The sequence below is a fragment of the Sebastes umbrosus genome, chromosome 23, assembly GCF_015220745.1.
Source record: "Sebastes umbrosus isolate fSebUmb1 chromosome 23, fSebUmb1.pri, whole genome shotgun sequence".
NCBI classification, from domain to species: domain Eukaryota; kingdom Metazoa; phylum Chordata; class Actinopteri; order Perciformes; family Sebastidae; genus Sebastes; species Sebastes umbrosus.
In genome coordinates this window covers 4,248,647-4,270,351 of record NC_051291.1, presented here as the reverse complement: position 1 = coordinate 4,270,351, position 21,705 = coordinate 4,248,647, and the positions used below count along the sequence as shown (strand labels likewise).

At 41.8% G+C, this 21,705-nt stretch overlaps 2 protein-coding genes across 2 annotated transcripts in view; one reads left to right on the top strand and one right to left on the bottom strand.

Moving 5' to 3' along the window:
• cdk17 (cyclin-dependent kinase 17) overlaps window positions 1-11,683 on the top strand; it is a 46,811-nt gene extending 35,128 nt beyond the window's left edge. The window contains exons 5-17 of the mRNA XM_037760343.1: window positions 2,869-2,994; window positions 3,920-3,976; window positions 4,085-4,199; window positions 4,320-4,414; window positions 4,607-4,669; window positions 5,269-5,392; window positions 5,566-5,686; window positions 6,082-6,179; window positions 6,281-6,386; window positions 6,634-6,676; window positions 7,785-7,875; window positions 7,970-8,047; window positions 8,291-11,683. Coding sequence (XP_037616271.1) covers window positions 2,869-2,994; window positions 3,920-3,976; window positions 4,085-4,199; window positions 4,320-4,414; window positions 4,607-4,669; window positions 5,269-5,392; window positions 5,566-5,686; window positions 6,082-6,179; window positions 6,281-6,386; window positions 6,634-6,676; window positions 7,785-7,875; window positions 7,970-8,047; window positions 8,291-8,331 — 1,158 coding nt within the window. The 3' untranslated portion in view covers window positions 8,332-11,683. The remainder of the gene's footprint in view (window positions 1-2,868; window positions 2,995-3,919; window positions 3,977-4,084; window positions 4,200-4,319; window positions 4,415-4,606; window positions 4,670-5,268; window positions 5,393-5,565; window positions 5,687-6,081; window positions 6,180-6,280; window positions 6,387-6,633; window positions 6,677-7,784; window positions 7,876-7,969; window positions 8,048-8,290) is intronic.
• Window positions 11,684-12,372: 689 nt separating this feature from the next.
• elk3 (ETS transcription factor ELK3) overlaps window positions 12,373-21,705 on the bottom strand; it is a 12,472-nt gene continuing 3,139 nt past the window's right edge. The window contains exons 2-5 of the mRNA XM_037760344.1: window positions 19,991-20,226; window positions 19,173-19,883; window positions 17,061-17,183; window positions 12,373-13,271 (exon numbers count right to left, since the gene is read on the bottom strand). Coding sequence (XP_037616272.1) covers window positions 13,182-13,271; window positions 17,061-17,183; window positions 19,173-19,883; window positions 19,991-20,197 — 1,131 coding nt within the window. The 5' untranslated portion in view covers window positions 20,198-20,226 and the 3' untranslated portion in view covers window positions 12,373-13,181. The remainder of the gene's footprint in view (window positions 13,272-17,060; window positions 17,184-19,172; window positions 19,884-19,990; window positions 20,227-21,705) is intronic.

Below are 21,705 nucleotides of genomic sequence, written 5' to 3'. Positions count from 1 at the left end.
ACATCATCACATTTTTCAGAGTTAAAGGTGACACTGTTACTCAAACATAATATCATACAGTGCCACAAAACATACAGCACAACAGTGATATATCATACTTTGTTTTATGCATGTGTTATTGAAAACATATACACATATTAAATACTTTATAAATGAGACCAAATAAATGCATTCAGGATCAGAAGTTAATCACATGCACACAGGCATTTTCAGCTAAAGTGGTCCTCATGTATATGATGGAGAATCCATGCAAAACAGCGATAGCGATAGTTTGTAAAACATCCTATCAGCACCCATAAATCAGCCAAACCGATGAATCAGTCGACCTCTAGTCTCAGTCAGAGTTTGGTTGTACTTAGCTCCACCCTCTCATGTCATTTCTGGTTCCAAAAAACCAAGACGGGGATGACCAAAATGCTGAACTCGAGGCTTCAAAAAGCAGAGGAGTTTTCTATGTCGGTAAATTTTATTTAATTGTGAGGCGCTAGAATCGGTGTTGTGATTTAATATTCGATTAATTGTGCAGCCCAAGTGGTATGTTGTGTTAACCTTGTACACGTACAGTATATGCACGTGTTTATGCAACTATTTTTTAAAAAGCTGGGTGACAAAGTGCTTCACAAACTGAGCAAACAACATAAATCTAAAAAAAATAGATGAAATGCTGAGAGAACAGACACAAACTGACATGAAACGATGAGTTTTAAGACACCGGTTTCACATCAGAGAAAAAACAAGACGGGTTACATAACACTTCCTCTCTTCGAAGACACCGATACGCTCGACACAATTGGAGGAGCTTTTATTTGAACGCTCAGTTATACATCTTCTTCTCTGAGTAGCTTTGTCATGAAGGACGAAGGAGCGCTGCAGTGATGAAATGAGAGCGGATGACTTGATGGTATTTGTGGAGAGGCCAAACTTAAAAGCGCGTATGATGGGCGAACAGATGTGACGTCTCCTCTCGCTGTATTTTTACTCCGCTCGCCCTCGTTTTTCCCCACATCAGTCAGCATTATGTCACTTCATCGCCATCAGATGTTTAATACCAGAATAGATACGATCAGTCACCCACAACAATAAGATATGAGCCCAGCGGTGATATTGACAATGACAGCCTGCGGTGTGAATACAGGCTGGTTATATGAGCTATAAACATTAATAAACACGTGTGTGATTGTTTTTATTCTTGCCGGGTTTTTCTCGCTGTGTTTTGTTTGCAGGCGTGTTTTCATAATCACAATCTGATTTGTGCTGTTCAGCCGCAGTCACACTTCGACACGCCGCCTCTTTATTTTACCCTCCAGAAGATGGTGATCGACCTGATCTCTGTCTCCTCTCTCTCTCTGGGAGTAGGTGGGAGATGAAAGCGAGTTATTTCAGACACTCTCTGTATGTGTGTGTGTCTGTGTGTGTGGGTGGGGGGACTCAGTAGCCTAAATTGTCTGGTGCTGCTTGCTGTTGAAACATGCCCCACATTACATTACATATAGACATGTAGTATATTTTCTCACAGTGTAATGTGATGTGGCTTATAAACATCAACTCATGTAGTTAACTTACAGTTAGTGTAGCTGTATCAAGGTATACCGTGGTAGGAAACGAGACTTGATTATTGTAATGCACCGTATGTTGGTCTCAACCAGTCTTTCCTCGCGCGCCTCCAACTTGTGCAAAGTGCTCGTTTTTTAACTAACACTTACAGACATGAACACATTACCCCCGTACTTTACTCGCTCCATTGGCTTCCAGTTCGCTTTAGAATCGATTTTAAGCTCTTGATGTTTGTTTGTTAAAGCCATTAACGGCCTCGCCCCGCCTTATTTGTCTGAGATTTTTGCAATCATCGGGTCAGTTTCTTTTTTAGAAGTCCCGAGGTCTTGGTATAAGCTGTGGGGTGATCGTGTTTTTGCTGTCGCTGCTCCTAAACTGTGGAACAAGTTACCCCCTGATATACACACTATATCACTGACCTAGTACTTTTTAAATCTAAGCTCAAGACTTTTATATTTAGATTGGCTTTTTATACCTTGTAGCGCTGTGACATTTTCCTTATGCTTTTTATGTACCTTTTTATGATTTTATGATATGTTATGTTTTTTATTCCTGTTATTTCTTGATGTTAATGTAAAGCACTTTGGGTACCTTTTGGTTATTGTAAAGGGCTATACAAATAAATGTTGATTGATTGATGAAAGTTGGTGATTATCATACCGTGTACATTTGCTTATGTACGGTATTGAAAAAAAACGACATGTGAGTGAGAGTGTGTGGGTTAAACATTCAGACAGGAGCAGTCCGGCTGCACTGTCGCACACCTACAGTATATGCTAATTGTTAATAATAATATTTTAAAAAGCTCACAGCTGATGTTATTTTAATAATTTAGTAGTTAATTTAACATGCTCCAGCGCAACCAACTGAAACCTTTTCCTGTGGGCCAAGCGCGTTTGAGATCTAGTATTGGCAAACATCTGGCGATAAGCCCTGTATCATTATACAGGGCTTACGATTCAATATATTGCGTTACTGTAAGCATGTGATATATTGCTATTTTTTAAATCAAAATTTAGAAAAACTGTGCTCCGTATGTAGATATAAACGCCTCATTCTAAGGTAACAAAACACAACAGTTCTTATTTTCAGGTGATTATACACTAGAGAAAACAAACTTACTAATATTATATTCCATTTCTGCCATGTGATTCCTCCTAAATGTTACACACTGTTCCTTTAAATATTCAGCATCTTTTACATACAGTAGCTGCAAGAACTGTTTGCCCAAATAAACTCCAGCTCCGCTATAGGAATGTCAAATCAAAAGCAAGTTTCAATGCAAAACATTTTTGTTTCATGTGTGTGTTTCAGGACCTCAACAAGCGCCTGTCGCTGCCCGCTGACATCCGAATTCCCGACGGTTACCTGGAGAAGATGCAGCTCAGCAGCCCGACCTTCGACCAGCCGCTCAGCCGGCGCTCCCGCAGAGCCTCGCTGGTCAGTATCTGTGTGTGTGTGTGTGTGTGTGCTACCTTTTTATTGCTTTGCGGTGCAGACTCCCTTCTGTGCAAGTTACCATGGCAACTGGCCCGTTGTGAGACACTAGGGTGGATTAATCTGAAGTCAAAAGCGCTCACCTTCCTGCCTTCAGCCCATCAAATTAGATCATAACACTCAGCTGTGGTGTGATTATGCAGCTTTGTTGCAGACTGTCAGCGACATTTTTATTTATGTATATCAGAAGTTTGCAAACACTGACACATAAAGCTTTAAAAAGTTATTATTAGTGCAAAATGGACACTGAAGATGATACTGAAGAAAGCATAAAAACGTGATGATTCTCAGGCGAGTTCTGGAGTTATAAGGAGCGTCTTTTTTTCTATGATTTCTAAGCGGATTTAGGGATGTTTATTCATGAGGGACATCAAAGATATCAAGTCAAACTGGATCTAAAAATATGTTTCATGCCTGTATATTCAGATTTGACTGAGTTATCAAGTTGCCTCACTGTTTGAAAACCTCTGATCTAAAACATCGTCTGTGCTCGTCGGGTTTTTGGTGTTAATGTCTTCTAAAAGAAACAAAGAGCCAGGAAGCCTGGAGCTGCTTTTTTTGCACCATCACTCAATACGCAGAGAAATCCATCACAGAAGAGGCACAGAGAGCCGTTCCTACACCAACAGTAACACTCAAAACATAATGTAGGTGTGTTGTATTCTGGTTCATTTTATAACTCCCTTTGGCGTGGACTTTGGGCTTTGTAACTTTGCAGACCTTTTACATGCACAAAAAACTACATAACACATTAAAGGAAAGGGAGAAAGCACAAAAGCATTATAGGTCCTCTTTAACTTTGTCTTATTAGTGGCCCCTTAACTTAATCTGTGCTTAGTTCTGATTTTGTCCTCTGTCTTTTCCTCAGTCGGAGATTGGTTTTGGCAAGTTGGAGACGTACATTAAGCTGGACAAACTGGGAGAGGTGAGGACTTCCTGAGATCCCGTCGTGACACTACTAATGAAGGACCCACGTCGCACAGCTCACTTTAATTCAGTTATATTAAACCAGAGTTGTGTGTGTTGCATTCAGGGAACCTACGCCACAGTATTTAAAGGACGCAGTAAGCTGACGGACAACCTGGTGGCACTGAAGGAGATCCGGCTGGAGCATGAGGAAGGAGCGCCATGCACCGCCATCAGAGAAGGTAATCAGTGTTTTGTCTTTTACACCAACAAAACGTCATCAGTTCATCGCAACATGAAGCATTAAAAAGAGTTACACGCGTCTCTCTTTGTGTAAACATCTGTCTTGTCTCTGTCTGCAGTTTCGTTACTGAAGGACCTCAAACACGCCAACATCGTGACGCTTCACGACATCGTCCACACCGAGAAGAGCCTCACGCTCGTCTTCGAGTACCTGGTAAGACTTCAAAACATGAACATAGATTATTACTGCTTTATGAGGAAGACTGCGCCGCATCAACAGGATGTGTGAAATAGCACATCGATGAGTCAGACCGACGAGGTGAAATGTTCATAGAAAGGAGAAGAAAGAGATCTGTGGTCGTCATTGGATGTACTTCCTGTCTGATTGTGTCATCTCTCCCTGTAGGATAAGGACCTGAAGCAGTACATGGATGACTGTGGAAACATAATGAGCATGCACAATGTGAAGGTGAGGAGGATCTTTTTATTCTGCTCTCTTTACTTTGTAATGTTATTTTCCCTCGCTGTGGAACAACATTCCCTCTTCTCAACCTCTGTGGGCTTTTAGTTCCTCTTTTCTATGTCTGTTCAATAGAGATGAGACTGCATTGTGTTTTGTGCAGGACCACATGTTCAATACAAAGTTGCACCAATTAATGGCCCTTTGACAAAATAGTTCCAGGAACTTAAAGGTGTTTATATCATTCTGTAGCTTCCCAGTGGTGTTCATTATGTGTTCAAATCCAAACATTAAAATTTTGGTCAAAGTATGTATGTTTTAGCGTCAAAATGCTATTTTCCCAAGCCTTCCTAAAAACTATTTCCAAGTTTCTGATGACGCTGCTACATGTACAGTATATATACATCCTTATGGTCAATGTATTAACGTTAAATACAGAAACTAAATGGCGAAAAGTCATTACTTAGCACAGCTAACATTGACTCAGCTAGTGCTAGTGTTCACATAAAGTGTGCTAGTGTTCAGGGAATAAAAGTGTTGGATATATGGGACACAGTTTTTGCATGTGATAATATATATTAATCAAGTTTTTACACACATCTTTCCAGGTCTTCCTGTTCCAGATTTTGCGAGGGCTGTCGTATTGTCACAAGAGGAAAGTTCTCCACAGGGACCTGAAGCCCCAGAACCTCCTTATAAATGAGAAAGGAGAACTCAAACTGGCTGATTTCGGTAAGCCCAACCACAGCAGCAGCTGATTTCTTTTTTTGTAGGGCAAAGGAGAATGGAGGAACGGGAACATTCCTGATGTCCTTGCAGTAAATTCGGGAATTTTAAAGTTTGAAAATGCGTGTGAAATGTGTGAACAATCCTAATGTGTGTTTATGTCTTTGGTTGGCTGGCAGGTCTGGCGAGGGCCAAATCTGTCCCGACTAAAACCTACTCAAACGAGGTGGTGACTCTTTGGTACCGGCCTCCTGATGTTCTACTGGGATCCTCTGAGTATTCGACACAGATTGACATGTGGTACGAGCCTCACAAGAACCCTCCTGCTCACACTACTAATACTTAGTAAAGGCAGGACTAGTCCATTAATCAATTTGTTGATCAACAGAAAATATATAAAATAATAATTTAGATATTCATTTAAATAATTTGAGCCATTCATCAAGTAACAATACCAAACATTTTTGACCTACAGCATCTGAATATAGTAATAAAAAAGATAACAGGGTTCCTATGCAGGAAGAAAAAAAGAAAAGAGAGTATGGCAAAGTACTTGTGTTTCCAGACTACTGCCCTTAGTCTGTTTTCTAAAATGTTGAAATGGAAAATGTGTAGGAACCCTGAGATAATCAGTTATGAAAATGATCATTAGTTGCAGCCGTAGAATGAAGCTACTCTTCTGTGTGTGTCTGCAGGGGTGTTGGTTGTATATTCTACGAGATGGCTGCAGGTCGGCCGCTGTTCCCCGGCTCCACCGTGGAGGACGAGCTCCACCTCATCTTCAGGTTACTGGGTGAGAGACCCCTGCTAGGCCAGATCGCCACACATAACCCAAACGTCTCAATACACATGTTTAACCAAACCTCACAAAATACTGTGACTCTGTGACTTCAGGTACTCCCACAGAAGATAACTGGCCGGGAATCACCTCCATCGAAGAGTTTAAATCCTACAACTTCCCCAAATACAAACCACAGCCGCTGATCAACCACGCTCCCAGGTACTGCTGTCACACGTTCTTGTGTGTGCATTTGTTTTTTACGTATCCATGGCTCTATTTTTTTGTTGTTCCGGCCCCTTTGCATGTGTACAGTAATGGTGTGTATTCGGGTTTGTGTGTCACGGGCAGGAAATCCTGTGGAACATTTCACCGACCACGTCCTTCCTCCCATGAGCCCCCACATTCCCGCCAGCCCCGCGCTGCAGGCAGACAGTAAACTGTTGCTCTTCCTTTTTGTCTCCTCTAGGCTGGACGGCGAAGGCATCGAGCTGCTGCTGGCTTTCCTCAGAGTGAGTGGTCACTTCCTGTATAATAGCCAGAATGCAATTCACCCCAAACTGAGTTATCCAGCTCATTTCACACCTGCTGCAAAGGAGGTTAAATAACCCTCCAAAATTGTGCTACATTTTTACCCACGAGTCTCCCCTTTACCCACTTTATGATAATCACATGCAGTTTGGGGCAAGTCATAGTCAAGTCAGCACACTGACACACTGACAGCTGTTGTTGCCTGTTGGGCTGCAGTTTGCCATGTTATGATTTGAGCATATTTTCTATGCTAAATGCAGTACCTGTGAGGGTTTCTGGACAATATTTGTCATTGTTTTGTGTTGTTAATTAATTTCCAATAATAAATATATACATATATTTGCATAAAGCAGCATATTTGTCCACTCCCATGTTGATAAGAGTATTAAATACTTGACAGATCTCCCTTTAAGGTGCATTTTGAACAGATACATTTTTTTTATTAATTTACGATTAATCGCAATTAACTATAGACAATCGTGCGATTAATCACGATTACATATTTTAATAATTATCGTTTTTATTTATTATTATTATTTATATTATTATTATTATTATTAATAATAATAATAATAATAATAATAATAATAAATAAAAAATATACATAGAATTATTATTAAAAGAATTATTAGTTGTATTAGTAGTAAACATGCTGCACTAAACTTCTAATTGCTTGATTTATTCTTAAGGTGCATGAATGTTCAATGTTGACCTTTTGGATCCCCGTGGTCCCTTAACTCGCTCTCTGAGCTTTCAACCACATCTCACAGTCTTCATTCAGCAGATGGAGCTAGTAAAGGTGTCATCACATGACTTAAATGTGAATTTTTGGTAACAAGAAAAGGAAGCAAAGGATAAATATTCACAAGATTAAAAAAATACTTTTCATCAGATTTCATTGTGGAAATGAATTCCTTCAGTACCGGTTGTAGACAGCAGGAGGCGTAGCACCGTCAGTGTTTTCAGTGAGCATTACACCGGGTTCCAGTTTATCTGAGTGAATCACTGATTGCAGACAGCAACAGCAACACACAACACAATCTGCTGAAATCACAGGATAGTTGATATTTCCTGTTTCTGTCTCCACAGTACGAATCTAAGAAGAGGATTTCAGCTGAAGAGGCGATGAAGCATTCCCACTTCAGGCAGCTCGGCATGAGAGTTCACGCCCTGCCTGAGAGTGAGTGCTTGCAATCTGCAATCTTCTTACTGCATTGTTTTTTCTTCTTTCCTGCTATTTGCTGTAGACTGACTGACTCTCCTCTGTGTTGCAGTTGTATCAATATTCACATTAAAAGAAGTGCAGCTGCAGAGGGACCCTGGCTACAGGAACTCCTCGTACCCAGAGTCAGGTAGGTGGGGAACACATCCAGATGCCTCAGTGTTATTATATCATTAGACAAAGAAATAAACTTGATATGATCATGTGGCAATCATCAGAAAGCAGGTCAAATGAGACAGATAAAGGATGAACTTGAATTACAATATGCTGTAAGGTTATTATGGCCCAATGATGCCAAAAATATACTGCCTACTGCCACTTTAATGTAAAGCAAGGTATTATGGGTATTATATTTTTTTTCCTTTAATTCCAGGTAACGGCAAGATCAACAGGAGGCAGAGCATGCTCTTCTAATATCTGATGAAGAGGATGGTCGACCCGCCCAGCTCCATCATCACTTCCCACCAACCTCTCGCATGAGCCCACCTCCCCCTCGGAGTGACGCCCCCCCCCCCCCCCCCCCCCCCCCCCCTCGTACCTGCACACGCACACACAAACACGCACACGCACCCCTCTGAGCGAGTGACTCTGGGTTGAATCTATTTGGAGACTGTGTTTATTTATTGGGGCGGGGGGGGTTGAGGTTGAATTTTTTGCTGCTAAACTACTACTGTCTGTATTTAACACACCGTGTGTGCGCGTGTGCATGTGTGTGTGTGTGTGTGTGTGTGTGTACATGTGTACATGATGTGAACTCGAGACGCCATGCACAGTCGAGCAGTCAGAACGGTTACTATTGTTTTTTTTGTTCTTCTGACTACGATTCTCCGGCTTCGTTTGAGTTAGAATTCCACTGATGTTGATGTCGACGCTGTGATCCAAGTTGTTGTTCTTGTTGTCGTGCTCGCAGAACGAACGATTTCAGTTCCTTCAGAATATTTTTTTCTTTTTTTTATAAATATGTATATCTATATATATATATATATATTTGGAGTTTATGTTTTTGTTTTTCATCGAGCTTCCGTGACTGAACTCTACGACATTTCCAGGTTTAGAAAGACTGGGACGCTAGGGGGGCAAAAAAAAAAACGGTTCCTCTGGATTCCTCGTCGTCATTTTTCCAAAACATTTCAGTCGACTCTTCTTGTAGAGGCCCTGCTGCCCTCGGGGGGGTTACACTGAGGGTCAAAAAAGCAGGACTGTGAGCGGTAACCGTTTTAAGCTGAGGGTTAAAGAAGCACACATAGAGTCCAATCAAACTGGGAGAACATGAACTTTCTTTTGTTCCTTTCGACCACTCTGGCTCGGCAATGGGACCAAAACTGAGGAGTGTGTGGGGGGTGGCGGGAGGCTAACAGTCGGGAAGACGAGCAAAAAAGCACGGATGTAAGAGGAGGAATACTGGAGCTGAACAGGAAGTCATGTGACGTCCCACAGGAAGCCAGCAAGCCCTCCCTTAAAAACCCCTTCACAAAACTGCCAGGACTTCAGTGCTTTTTAAAAAAAAAAAAAAAAATGCAAGCTACACTTTTCCTCGCTCTGTGCGTTGAGATGTCACTGCAGTAAGTCTTTGTTTTTAACTTTGCACTCCAGTGTGTTTTTGTTTTTGGAATCAGGGACCGGTGCCTCGACACGGCCGAGTTTACCCAACAGTATTAAGATGTGTTCTCTGTGTCTGTGACCTTTGACTTCTCCTTGTGAAACAACAGCGTCATTGTGGCATGTTTTTCAGAGGGGTGGGGGGGGCTGTCGGGGTGGGATAGCGGGGATCGGGGTGGGGGGGTCTTCACAAGCAAAATGGTTGTTTTCCACTTGGCGTCGGACCACTGCTCTCTCTCCAGCATTTGTACACAAGAGAAAGAAAAAAAGAAAAAGATTTCAAATTGAAATTTTAGATTTAACAGCCCGCTGTGTTGTTTGCAACTGACAGTGATGCTACAGATGAAGCCGGTTGAGAAGTCTCACTTTTAAATGCATGTTTTTACTGAAGCAAATCTCCCGAAAATCACTTTAACACTTTGTGTCTGCTGGCGTTGCTTTGCATTCCTGGTTCAATTTAGTTGCAGTTTAATAATTTGTAGTTTTATAGATGGTGACATAGTATATTCTTAGAGTCTTGTAGAGACTGTGAGGTTGCTACGCTGTCCGTGAAATAGTCCTGGGCTGAACAACGTCATTTTTACACTTTGTTTTTTCATTAAATTCAGCAAACGAGATGTTGAATAGTGAGTTTTAAAGGTGCTAGTCGGCAGATTTTGTCACTTTAAGACTGGCTAGCTATTTCCCCCTTTATACGCTAAGCTAAGCTTACCAGCTACCGCCTACGTGTTTATTGCACAGACACGAGAGTGGTATTGATCTTCTCATCTGACTTTCGGCAAGAAAACGAATCGGCCTATTTCCCAAAATGTCCTACTATTTCTTTACAAGGTTTTGCGGTAGCAAGAGCAATTTTGCTCCAAAATTCAACAGTCACACAGAGAGAAATTCATCACGGACCAGGAATGCATCAAACGTCGCAGGTTTAACATGTGAAGAGTGTGAGAGAAGATCTGAGGGAGATTTCCACTTTGTCACTGCAGCTCTTTTTGTTCAACATCTACATGAAAATTTCACATTTATTGTCTGCTGAGATTTAAAGGATTTGAGCAACACTAGAGTTACCGATTGGGTAGAACACGCTAGAAACGTGCTGGAAGCACTACTAATGCTTGTTAAACTCATTAATAGCTGAGAGCATTAATGTAATAAACATTAACTTTAACACAGTTTGCAGCTAATAGTTTAATAATCCTGTAAACAAACTCATCATTTCAGAAGTTTTTTCCTTTTCAACGTGGATTAAATTATAAATTATGAGCTCATAATTTGATTAACAACAGAACAAATGGAAGATTCTGTTAACGGTTTACATTTCAAATAATGTAACAACAGGAAAAAAGTCATTATATTAATGGTAGACATCCTGTATTACACTGACCCATCGCCTCATGATGTCTCCCTCGGTAGCTTTTAAATGAGGAAACCCTTTTTCTTCCCCTCATACTGACATTTTATCACACGTGTCCATGTAATCACACATAAGACTGCTGGATTATTCCACCGTTTACTGCAAACTGTGTCGCTAACAGCAGTTTTTTTTTACATGAACAGCAGTGACATGCACGAAAGGAGATTTCTACAACGGCTAAATATTTATCATTGTAAAACTGTAAAACTTTTTCAAATGTATGAATGACCTGATTTTATGTGAACATGTCTGAACGCGCGCGTGTGTGTGTATGTATGTATGTGTGTGCCTGATGCATGGAAGGCCTGCTGTGTTGTGAATTCGACCTCTCTGAAACACTGAGCCTCCGGTGAACAGTTGGTGTGTGACTCTTTTTACTGGAACTATTTATTTCTCATAACCATCGAAAAAAGTAAATTTAATCTGTTTCATAAACAGTCTGTGCAGCAGTCGTTCTTTTGAGTGTGTTACCAACTATAAAAAGAAAAATTCTGAAAAGTAATTCATTTTATTCCAAAAAAAACCAACATTTCTCTCAACAAAACAAGCAAAATCACTGAGAATACATTTCCATTAATTTCTCTATAAAAAATAACCAGGAGCCATTTTACAAAATAAAAGCTTTTGTGCAATTTTGACCTGGAATGTCTATTAAAAACCTGGTTTTAAAGCTTAATACATTTACATACACAACTCTTAACAATATTGAAGGCACAGCTGGTACAAGGCTGAAAAGTACAGTGCATTTAAAAAAAACAAAAAAACAAAGAAAAGCATGACACTATACAGATAAAAACAAGTTCACAGCGTCAAGTCAAAGCAATACAGAAGACAAAATGAAGACTTCCACAGCGTTTTTAGCGCTATGGCTAGCAGGTAGACTGCCAGGAGTCGTAAAGGGATTCATCTCGTGGCCACCCTCAAACAATGCAGATCTGGACAAATTTATATAAATTTGTTAAAAAAGATCCTTTATCACTCATGATCTATTTAAAGGTCCCATATCGTGCTCATTTTCAGGTTCATGCTTGTATTTTAGGTTTCTACTAGAACATGTTTACATGCTTTAATGTTCAAAAAACACCTTATATTACTCATACTGTCTGTCTGAATATACCTGTATTTACCCTCTGTCTGAAACGCTCTGTTTTAGTGCATTTCAACAGAATTGCGTTGCTAGGCAACAGCTTGGGTCCATGTTTACATCCTGTCAGCTGATGTCATTAACATACACTGCAACAGGAAATAAACTGGGACACATTTAGTATGTTTACGTACAAAAACGGCTTGTTTTTCAAACGCACAGTTGCTGAATATGTGTATTTCTCCGTGGATTGAGTGTTTTGATACTTTCACAGTATTTATATATCACTTAAAAACCTGCTTTTTAATATAAAAGACATGAAAATCTCACTTTTTACAATATGGGACCTTTAAAAGCACTAGAAGCTCTGATTACAACACACACAGGGAGAGCGACTTCATTCTCTGCTCAGGTAGACATTACTCCTCTATATCTTTACGTAGTTGTTTGCTGCTATATTAATGCTTTGGATATTGTATAGAGCTCCTTTTAAAGGCTTAGCACAGGGAAAATATACATTCACCCACTACTTGCTATCTGTCATGGTAGGTTTCTGGCCTGTGAAGCATTTAATCATTGAGTTATGATCAAATTTAAAGGAACAATTCGAAAATGTTGGGATATACAGTAAGCTATCTTATTGAGAGTAAGATGAGAAGATTGATACCACTCTCGAATCTCCCCAGATCTCCATTGTTTGGGTGACATTAGTCAGGGCAGGGAAAAAAATAGGAATAACATTCATTAAATTGCAACCAGTCTGTCTGTATCACTGAAGTTTAAACCAAGTGGAATGAGATGAGATATAAAATGAGATGAGTAATGAGAGGTGAGGTCTGACCTCAATCAGAGTCAATTTCTTTGCATGAAAAGAAAACACATGTCAAAAACATGAACAGTTGAACTGTAATAAACACACAAAGAAATGTCTAATAATGCAAATACTCTTCTCAGAGAGCAAAGCTTCAGAGTGAAGCTCCTGTTTCTTCATATAATAATAAATGCAAAGGAACAGGTTTCAGATCAAAAAGTGTAATTAGACTCAGAAGGAAGTCCCGACTCCTGCGTGGTTCGTCGTCAGAGTTTTAAAGCTGATTGGCTCGGTCCTGATCTGGCCCAGCTCGGCCCGCTTTGGCCATGCAGTTAGCTCTCGGAGCTCGGGGCTGGCAATCATGACTTGTTGTAGGAGAGCAGCAGAGGAGAGGGAGCGTCCACGCCGGATAAGGACATGGGGATGTGTCCGTTCAGCAGAGTGGGGAACTGTGGGTGGACAGGCAGAGTTAGAGGTGGAAAACACAGCTAATATTAGTTTTATTTGGCTGAACCGACTGTTCCTTCTTCTTCAATCAAACGAAACATAAGGCACCGTGTGAGGAACAGGCGGCCTGATTCTTCATTTGAAAAGAACACTTTTGCACCTGAGACAAAAACCGAAGAAACAACGGAGCTGACTGGTAAGATATGACACACTCAATACGATTTTTAATAATGTGAAAAGCAAGCACCTATGTGAAGAATTAGTCGTGTGATTAAAGGATCGTTCAAATTCTTCTGATGGCATAAGGTGATGTTTGTAGAAAAATGTGATATTTGTAACATATTTTGATACCACCACTAGGCGTCAGGCTTCGGTCAGGGGTCAGCAACCTTTACTATCAAAAGAGCCATTTTAGGCAAAAATAATTTTAAAAAATCCGTCTGGAGCCGCAAAACATTTGAGGATTGTGATGAAGGTAACACAGTTTATAATCTAAGTATATAGTATATAAGTCTAATGCAGTGAGGGCCAAAGTGCAAATGTACTACGGAGTATTAGGGCCACATTGAGGGAAAAAACATCTGAGATTTCCAGAATAAAGTCATAATTTTACGAGAAAAAAAGTAATAATATTACGAGAATAAAGTCATAACTTTACGGGAAAAAAGTTGTAATATTACGAGAAAAAAGACGTAATGTTACGAGAATAAAGTCATAACTTTATGAGAAAAAAATAAAATAACTTAAATTACTACTTTATATTATGTCTTTATTCTCATAATACTACGACTATTTTTTCTCGTAATATTATGACTTTTTTTCTCGTAAACTTCTGACTTTATTCTCTTAATATTATGACTTCATTCTCGAAATCTCTGATTTATTTTTTTTCCTCAATGTGGCCCTAATACTCCGTCGTACCATAGACCTACAACAATGATAAATAAAAATGAAAATGTAAACAAAAAACAGTTATTCATTTCCATTTTTAAAAATCCACAGGGAGCCACTGGAGAGGAGCTGAAGAGCAGCATGTGGCTCCGGAGCCGCAGGTTGCAGACCCTTGGGCTACATTAATATGTATAAAATGACTTAAATCATTGTGACATTACACAGATTAAAACTATAGGGTTGTTTAAAACATTGAGTATAATGATGTCACATCCATAATGCTAACAGTAATGTTAAGGTCAGTCAGTGATTTCGCAGAATTACTTATGCAATAAGATGACGAAAATTAAAGATAGGGTTGACGATGTTGGAACGCTAGCATAATCTGAAAGTAGCGTCGCCTCAGGAGACCCCCCCCCCCCCTCGGGGCTCTTTCCAAGACAACGCCACTCCCACACACATGCACGAGCACCGCCGCATCGTAACTACTTCACAGAGCGGAGAGAGGACCTCAACTCAACAACGCTACCTCATGACAAGTAACCGCCGCAGTGCTACTCGCTGAGTTTTCTCTTCCATTCTCCAGTAAACATGTCTCGGCGACGCACTTTGAGTTCAGGCTGGTGCACGCCAAGGGTAGAGTACGAGCAGGGAGGCAGGGAGGCATCTGATTGGTTCTTTCCAAGCGGACCGCGAGGCAGTGATTGGTAGACGTTTTTACAGGATTACAGCAGCTACAGATGACGGCTGTTTAACGGTCCTTTTTCAGAGCTCATCAGTAACGGATGTAAAGACCATTTCAACCAACATAACAAATAGTGTTTACTGGAGAACATCATCAACCCTGCCTTTAATGTTCTAAGCTGTTTGAAAGTTGTGATAAACCTGTGTGACATCACATGATTTCTCTCTTTTCTCTACAGCTCTCTAGTCCGACTGCTGCTGCTGCATCACAAGAGGAGAGTCTGCTCTCGCTTATATTACAATGTGGGGACCAACCCCCCGTTGTAAAGACTAAATGGACGGTCATTAGATGCTGAACAGTTTATTTTGAGTCAGAGAGTTGACATGGGAGGGAGGCAGGGCTCTCCTGACCAACCAGCCCTCCCCCCCGCACCAACAGGAAGTTGCCCCCTCTTCTTGTCCGCACCAGAACGGAAACATCTGTGGCTTATTTTGAAACCCCCGGCACACGGTGAATCACACATACACTAACACACACACACACACAACTTGAATGAAAACAACAGTCGAGGTAAATCTGCGGTGTGAAATGACTGTAAAGATCCTGTAGTTATGCGGGAGGGGTTTGCTGTAAATACAGATAGTTTATAGGCAGTCAGAGATTGTATGTCCGTCACCACCAGAGTAAGTCTGTTTGTCCTTTTTACACAGGAAACTGAAACCTTTAGAGCTTATTTTAGAACACATTTAACATAATTATCCATAAAAAAATATGTTTACAGCATTACAGAGGTAAAGTTGTAACTGACATTTTCTGTTATATGTGCTTTCTTGCAATACTTAGGAGAACCAAGTCAGGGTCACGTCAGCTACCATAAGCTACTGGTCATACCAGACCAAAGCACCGTTTCCACCACAGGAACCTTCCTCCGGAACTAAGAACTTTTTGAGGAACTCATTGTGTTTCGACCGCAGGGACCAGAGTCAGGGGACATTTAATAGAGCCTTTTTACCTCCAAAAAAGGCTCTTTTTGGGGGGTAGTAGAACTAGAACTTCCGGTGTGAAGTTTGCACGGATGACTGCTTCAACCCGTGTACATAAATACATTTATTCATAAACAAGGAAGTACTCTAGTATCGATTCAGGAGCATCTTAGGACAAGGGGAGAGCATTTCCCTTTGTTTTTATACATTGAAAGTAAAGTTAGGCTCTGCTGTCGGCCTCCCGACTCATTAAAAAAAAGAGAGAGAGATCGCGAGGGCAAGTTGTAACGTTAGAATAGGGAGACATCGCAAGAAAAACATTTATTTTCTTATGGTTTTACGGCGATTAACGTTCTAAAGCACAAATAAATAACCTTCAAACACTCAACAGATGATTTACTGTGGAGACGGACGCTTTTAGTTTTCATTTTCCTCTGCTGCATTTAATTTATTACACCCAACGTGCATGTAGGAGCCAAAAAATGATGCTGACACAAACTGAGGTTGTGGCGTAATTCACTGTCAGGAACACTGGGTGGCGCTGTGTTAATTGCCTGACCCAGCTACAGGTATATAGGTAGGAAGTGTGTTGTTGACGTCAGGGTTTTAGCCCGGAAGGGCAAAGGGTTTTTGACCGCAGTGATGCTGACAATTGTTTGCCGTGTTGTGTTGTTTGGCTTGTTGTTATGGAAACCGGACTTTCTTCTTTATTGCACTGTCACGAATAAATGGACTGTTATTCCGAAACCACGGAGCGGCCTGAGGATCGGTTTTGTTCAGCACAACACGCAGCTAAAGGTGACATCAACAGCGAAAGCGCGTCAGTCCAGGGCTAATCACCTCAGTAGCTAAAGTAATACACTTAGCTCCTACATGCATCATTAAATATTGCAAACACGCAGACAACAGTGGACTGAAGGATCCTTTTAGCTCCTTGAAAAGTAGTTCCAGGGACTAAAAAGTCCAGAGAACTTTTTTTGGTGGAAATCCAGCTCAATAAAGGTTGTAGCAGCAAAGATTTCCTGAGTGTATGAACTTGAGCAAAGGTGTGTTTACGGCTGATGAATTCTCCTTTTCATTCCCATAGTCTCGCTTTGAATTAAAATGGACAATCCAAACAATCATGCCCACTTTACGCAGCGATTGGCCAGTTGTGTGTCCGGACAACATGCAGTCAGTGAGTTCATCATTTATACAGCTTTGCCAAATGTGTGTGTTTGTGTGTGTATTACCTGAAAGAGGGGGGAATGGCTCTGCAGCTGTGCCGGGCTGAGGGGTCCCACCGGACTCAGGCCGGACCAGAAGTGGATATTGGAGAGTAGAGGACTGGGAGTGAGCAGCAGACCAGACGGAGTCTACATTGACACAACCCCAAAAAAATGAAATGTAGGATAAATACACCACGATGGAAATGATGGTGTTTACTCTGGCAATGAGTCCTAGAGAGCTGTTCTTAGTCTGTGGTGGAGTTGTCATGTCATTCAGTCTCACCCAGAGCTCAAAGCCAAGTCTGCCCTCTAGTGAACTCAACGTCTGCCAGACAGACTGACTTTGGCAGACTTGACTCCATGCAGGGTCAGGAAGCTCCACTCATGCAGAATTCATGACTTCTATTTGCTTCTGTCTCGTCTTTCTTCTGTCTCTTCATACTTTAACGGAGGCCAGTTTGGTTTCTGTCTGGTTCAGTCGCGGGAAAACGAGACTGTGTTCTATCACGATGGTCAGGAAAAAGTGAAGTTTCCTCAGTGCGTTTGTGTTCACAGTCTCACTGCAAAGGGAAGTGCAACCATAGAGTTTAGTGTGTTATCAGATCTGTTTAAAATCCTGTTTCAATTTTGCTTTTAGCAATGCTTAACATAATGCGTCAAGGAAATCCTGATGGCCTAGGGAGTTTAAAGTCCCTGACACACCAAGCCGACGGTCGGACATCGGACAGTTTGGGGCTGTCGGTGAGCGTCCTTCTGTCTAGTTTTTTCGGGGTGTCCCGCACTGTCAGTTCTAGTCTGCCCATGTCGGAGTTTTTCAGCCGACTCAGCATGTTGAATCGGCGGCGGCGCACTCTGATTGGCGGTTCAGCTTAAACAAATCAGTGCACGAGAAGAGAAACGGAAGTGAGGAAAGCAAACGAGTAAAGTCAAGTCTCATTTTTCATCTTCATCTCATTTGATCATTCCAATACATGAATATTTTCTCAACAACATGGGCATCTGGAATGAAGCTAAGTGGCTTACATACATAACAACGGCTTGTATACTGCCACCTGCTGGTGCGGAGAGTTACTTCCTCTCACGCAGGCGCCGAACGTACGCGCTAACTGGCCGTCGGCTGTAGTGTTTGCAGTGTGCTCGAGTGCAACTTGTCGGCCAAAACAAAGGCGACGCAACAGGCAGCTTTGATCGCCGCCAGTTCTCTGATGTCGGGTTGGTTTGTCTGGGGTTTGAGGCCCCGACCATGACCTTTGCTGCATCACTTTCTCCCCTCGTTTCCTGTCATCTGTCTATCAGCTATCTAATAAAGGTATAAAATGCTAACAAATATTTGCAAATCTGTTTTCCATTGCAGGAAGCTGTCTCAAACTCTTCCTGTGAAAAGACACAGGGCTGTGCGTCGTCAGCTATATCTTATTGCCGGTCCATTTTTTTAAGTCCAGTCATTTTTTGTACCTTAAATTTCCTTTGTTTGACCACTCTTACTCTTACGCTGATCTAAAACAGGCGGATGAGCCTTAGTGGTGTTCAGTTCCTACTTGGCTACTTTCTCAGAACCGGCTCATGGTGCGTTTTTGTCAGTGTTTTTTTTGCTGATGTACCAGCCAGATTGAGCTCACAGCTTGACTTGTAAGATACCAGTTTACCACCAGAGACCAGAGTTGCAGGGACATTTTAAGGAAGAAACTAAAAAGCTGTCCAGGGGATAAGGGATTAACCAACAGCTCAGGTGTTCCTTGCGAACATGTAATTATACAAAATGTTCAGTGACAGTTTAGCGTACACTTTTCTTTTCCATCAATTACTGTACTGTACACTGCCATACTGTATCATTGCTCGGTCTGGATAAACGCGTCAGCTGAATGCCTGAATGTATTAGACTGTCCTGGTTTGGTCAGTGTGTTGTTGCCAGTGAATCAGGAGCTTCAGGAACATATGGTTTCACTTATGAACCTCCTCCCTCCCTCGCCTCCTCCCCTCTTTCCGCTCACCTCTTTCCATCTCCTCCCTGTCTACAAGCTTAACTTTATTCATTCTCAGTCTTTTTCTTCGCCTCTTTCCTCGCCTAAAACCACCTGTATTTACAGAAGGACTAGTGCAATGGTGTTAAAACATATGTTATGTGTCATGCTGTACCTGTGTGGTGAGGAAGGCAGGGGTCAGGGAGCCTGAAGGCAGCGCCGGGCTGTTGAGAGCAATGGAGACGAGGTCACTTCCTGTCAAGAGGAGAGAGGAGGCGGAGATTTCCAAGCCTTTGGGTTTTCTGCTTTTCAAAGGCCCGCTATTCGCCAATCTCCTGCTCTCCGGCACCGCCTGTGACCTCTCCCTCTCCCTCTGACCGGACGACAGGTTTAAAGGTTGAGCGCTCTGCTCTAACTCATTAGTCTCTGAGCTCGGGCCCCGCCCCCTCCACAGTGTGTGGGCGGGGCTTTGTGGCGGGGAGGAGGAGCAGGAGGAAGAGCGGGCCTGCCGAGGGGACGGCCTGGAGGTCTCGGTCGAGGACGGGGGCGGGGTGGAGGGCAGGGAGGAGTGGCCGCGGTTGTTTACGAATCGGATGACGGAGGAGCTGTCGCCGTGGAGATCGGATCTGGGCTCCGTCTTGATCGGCCGGTGCTGTTCTAAGGAGTGCTGCAGGGAGCCGACGGTGAAGGAGGAGTACAGGCCGGAGTGGAGGTATTGGTTTCTCCCACCCCCATCCTCGTCTTCGGCTTCGGGTTCTGACATCGCACCCCCGCTTTCCTCACTGATGCGGCCCGACTCCACCACCGCGGGGTCCATCTTCAGAATCTCAGGGAACGACACGAACTTGTAGACGAACTTCTGGCCGATCACCTTCTTGATGATGTTCTGCAGAGGAAACATGATATTCTTATTCGTTAACATTTTTGATGTGCTGATTTCAATTGGGCCCCTAAGGACGTAAAACATCATCAAACCACTTAGTCGTTGCATACTTTGTCGTAGTAGTAGCGCAGGGCTCTGCTCAGCTTGTCGTAGTTCATGTTGGTCTTGTTCTTGCGTAGCCCCCACAGCTTGGCCACGTCTTCTGACTTGAGCAGCTTGAACTCGCCGTCGTTGGACGTCCAGCAGATGAGATGTTTGTGGCTTTGGTCGAGCAGCAGCTGCAGCAGGAACTGCCAGAGTGTGATGGAGCTCTCCATGACGGGACGACACCAGAGACACGGGCGATCTGCAGAGGAGAATCGAGACTTAATGAAATCAATTCAACGATTCACATATCGCTTTGTACTGTTACGAAGATAGTCATTCGAAAATCAGCAAACCAGATGGATTGCCTTACAGCAGGTCCCTGGTTTTCTGCTCGCCATTTCAAACAGGAAACAACGTGGCGGTCTGCTCGTAAACTTTCTGTTATTTTGTCTAAACAATCCACCAAAATCTACTTCTCGTGATCTCATTTCATTTTAGAACTAGATCACCTAGTTTGACAGCTTGGTCCACGTTTCCGTGAGGCGAACGCGTCGTGCTGGACGGGCTCATTTGCAGCTTTAAACTTCACTGTTAAAGGTCTCACACGTTTCAGTTGTGTTCATGAAAGCTTTCGAGGAAATTGTTACAGAAGAATGTGCGCTCAATGTGCACGCAGCTCAGGAAATCAAGTCACTGGAAAGATTAAAATAACTATACGAGTCATTTGAAATAATTTCACACATTCTTAGACTGTTTAGGGAATCATACGCCACAGACAGACATAGAAAGAAGAAAGGAAAGAAAGGAAAGAAAGTAGGGTAGGTGGGCAGAGAGAGGGAGGAGGAAGGATTGTTGAACACAAATGCCAACCGCGATCCTTCCTCTGATGCAACTCCACTAAAAACCACAAGCATAACAGAGCTGACCGTGTCCATCATCACCACCACCACCACCCCTCCTCTCTGACTGGGAGTTCCCTGCCCCAAACGATGAAGCCACAAATAGACAACAACACAAACATGTAATCAACACCAAAGCCTTTACTGGACAGCCAACGTTTCTACGGTTCTTGAACAAAATATGTAATCTATATCTCGCACATATGAACTCTTTTGTCTCACGGACTATGGCTGCCTTCCAAAGCAGGATGGCAGCATTAGGAAATACAAGACTATAGTGGGTGAAGCCGCCGTTGATGCTCAGGGTTACGATTGTCCATGTTCCCTTATACTTCACCTCCTTCGCCCATTTAAATGTTGGAAAGAGCAACTTTTGTGTACAGATGAGTGACAAATTAAAATAATGTTGGTGTTTTTTCCTTAAATCACCCATCTGCATATGTATTATGGTTGAAATGAAGGATGTAGTGAAGGTTGAATATGCTTGAAGTTGCCTTTACTTACAAAAATTTCTTTATGACATTGAAAATGTAACGGTGTGTTTTCTTAATGAAAAAACAGTTCAAGAAGCTTTTTTTTAGTCTACTGTACTTGTGTATATATACAGTATGTATATGTATATACACATATACATACAGTATGTGTATATATGTATTTATATTATTATGATTACTATTTATTTATTATTTTATAACCAAAGAGAGAAAAAAGGAAAATAATAATCATACAATAATAATTATATATAGTATAATAATAATAATGTATTTATTATTTTATAACCAAAGAAAGAAAAGAAGGAAAATAACAATAATACAATAATAATAATAATTCCTATTATT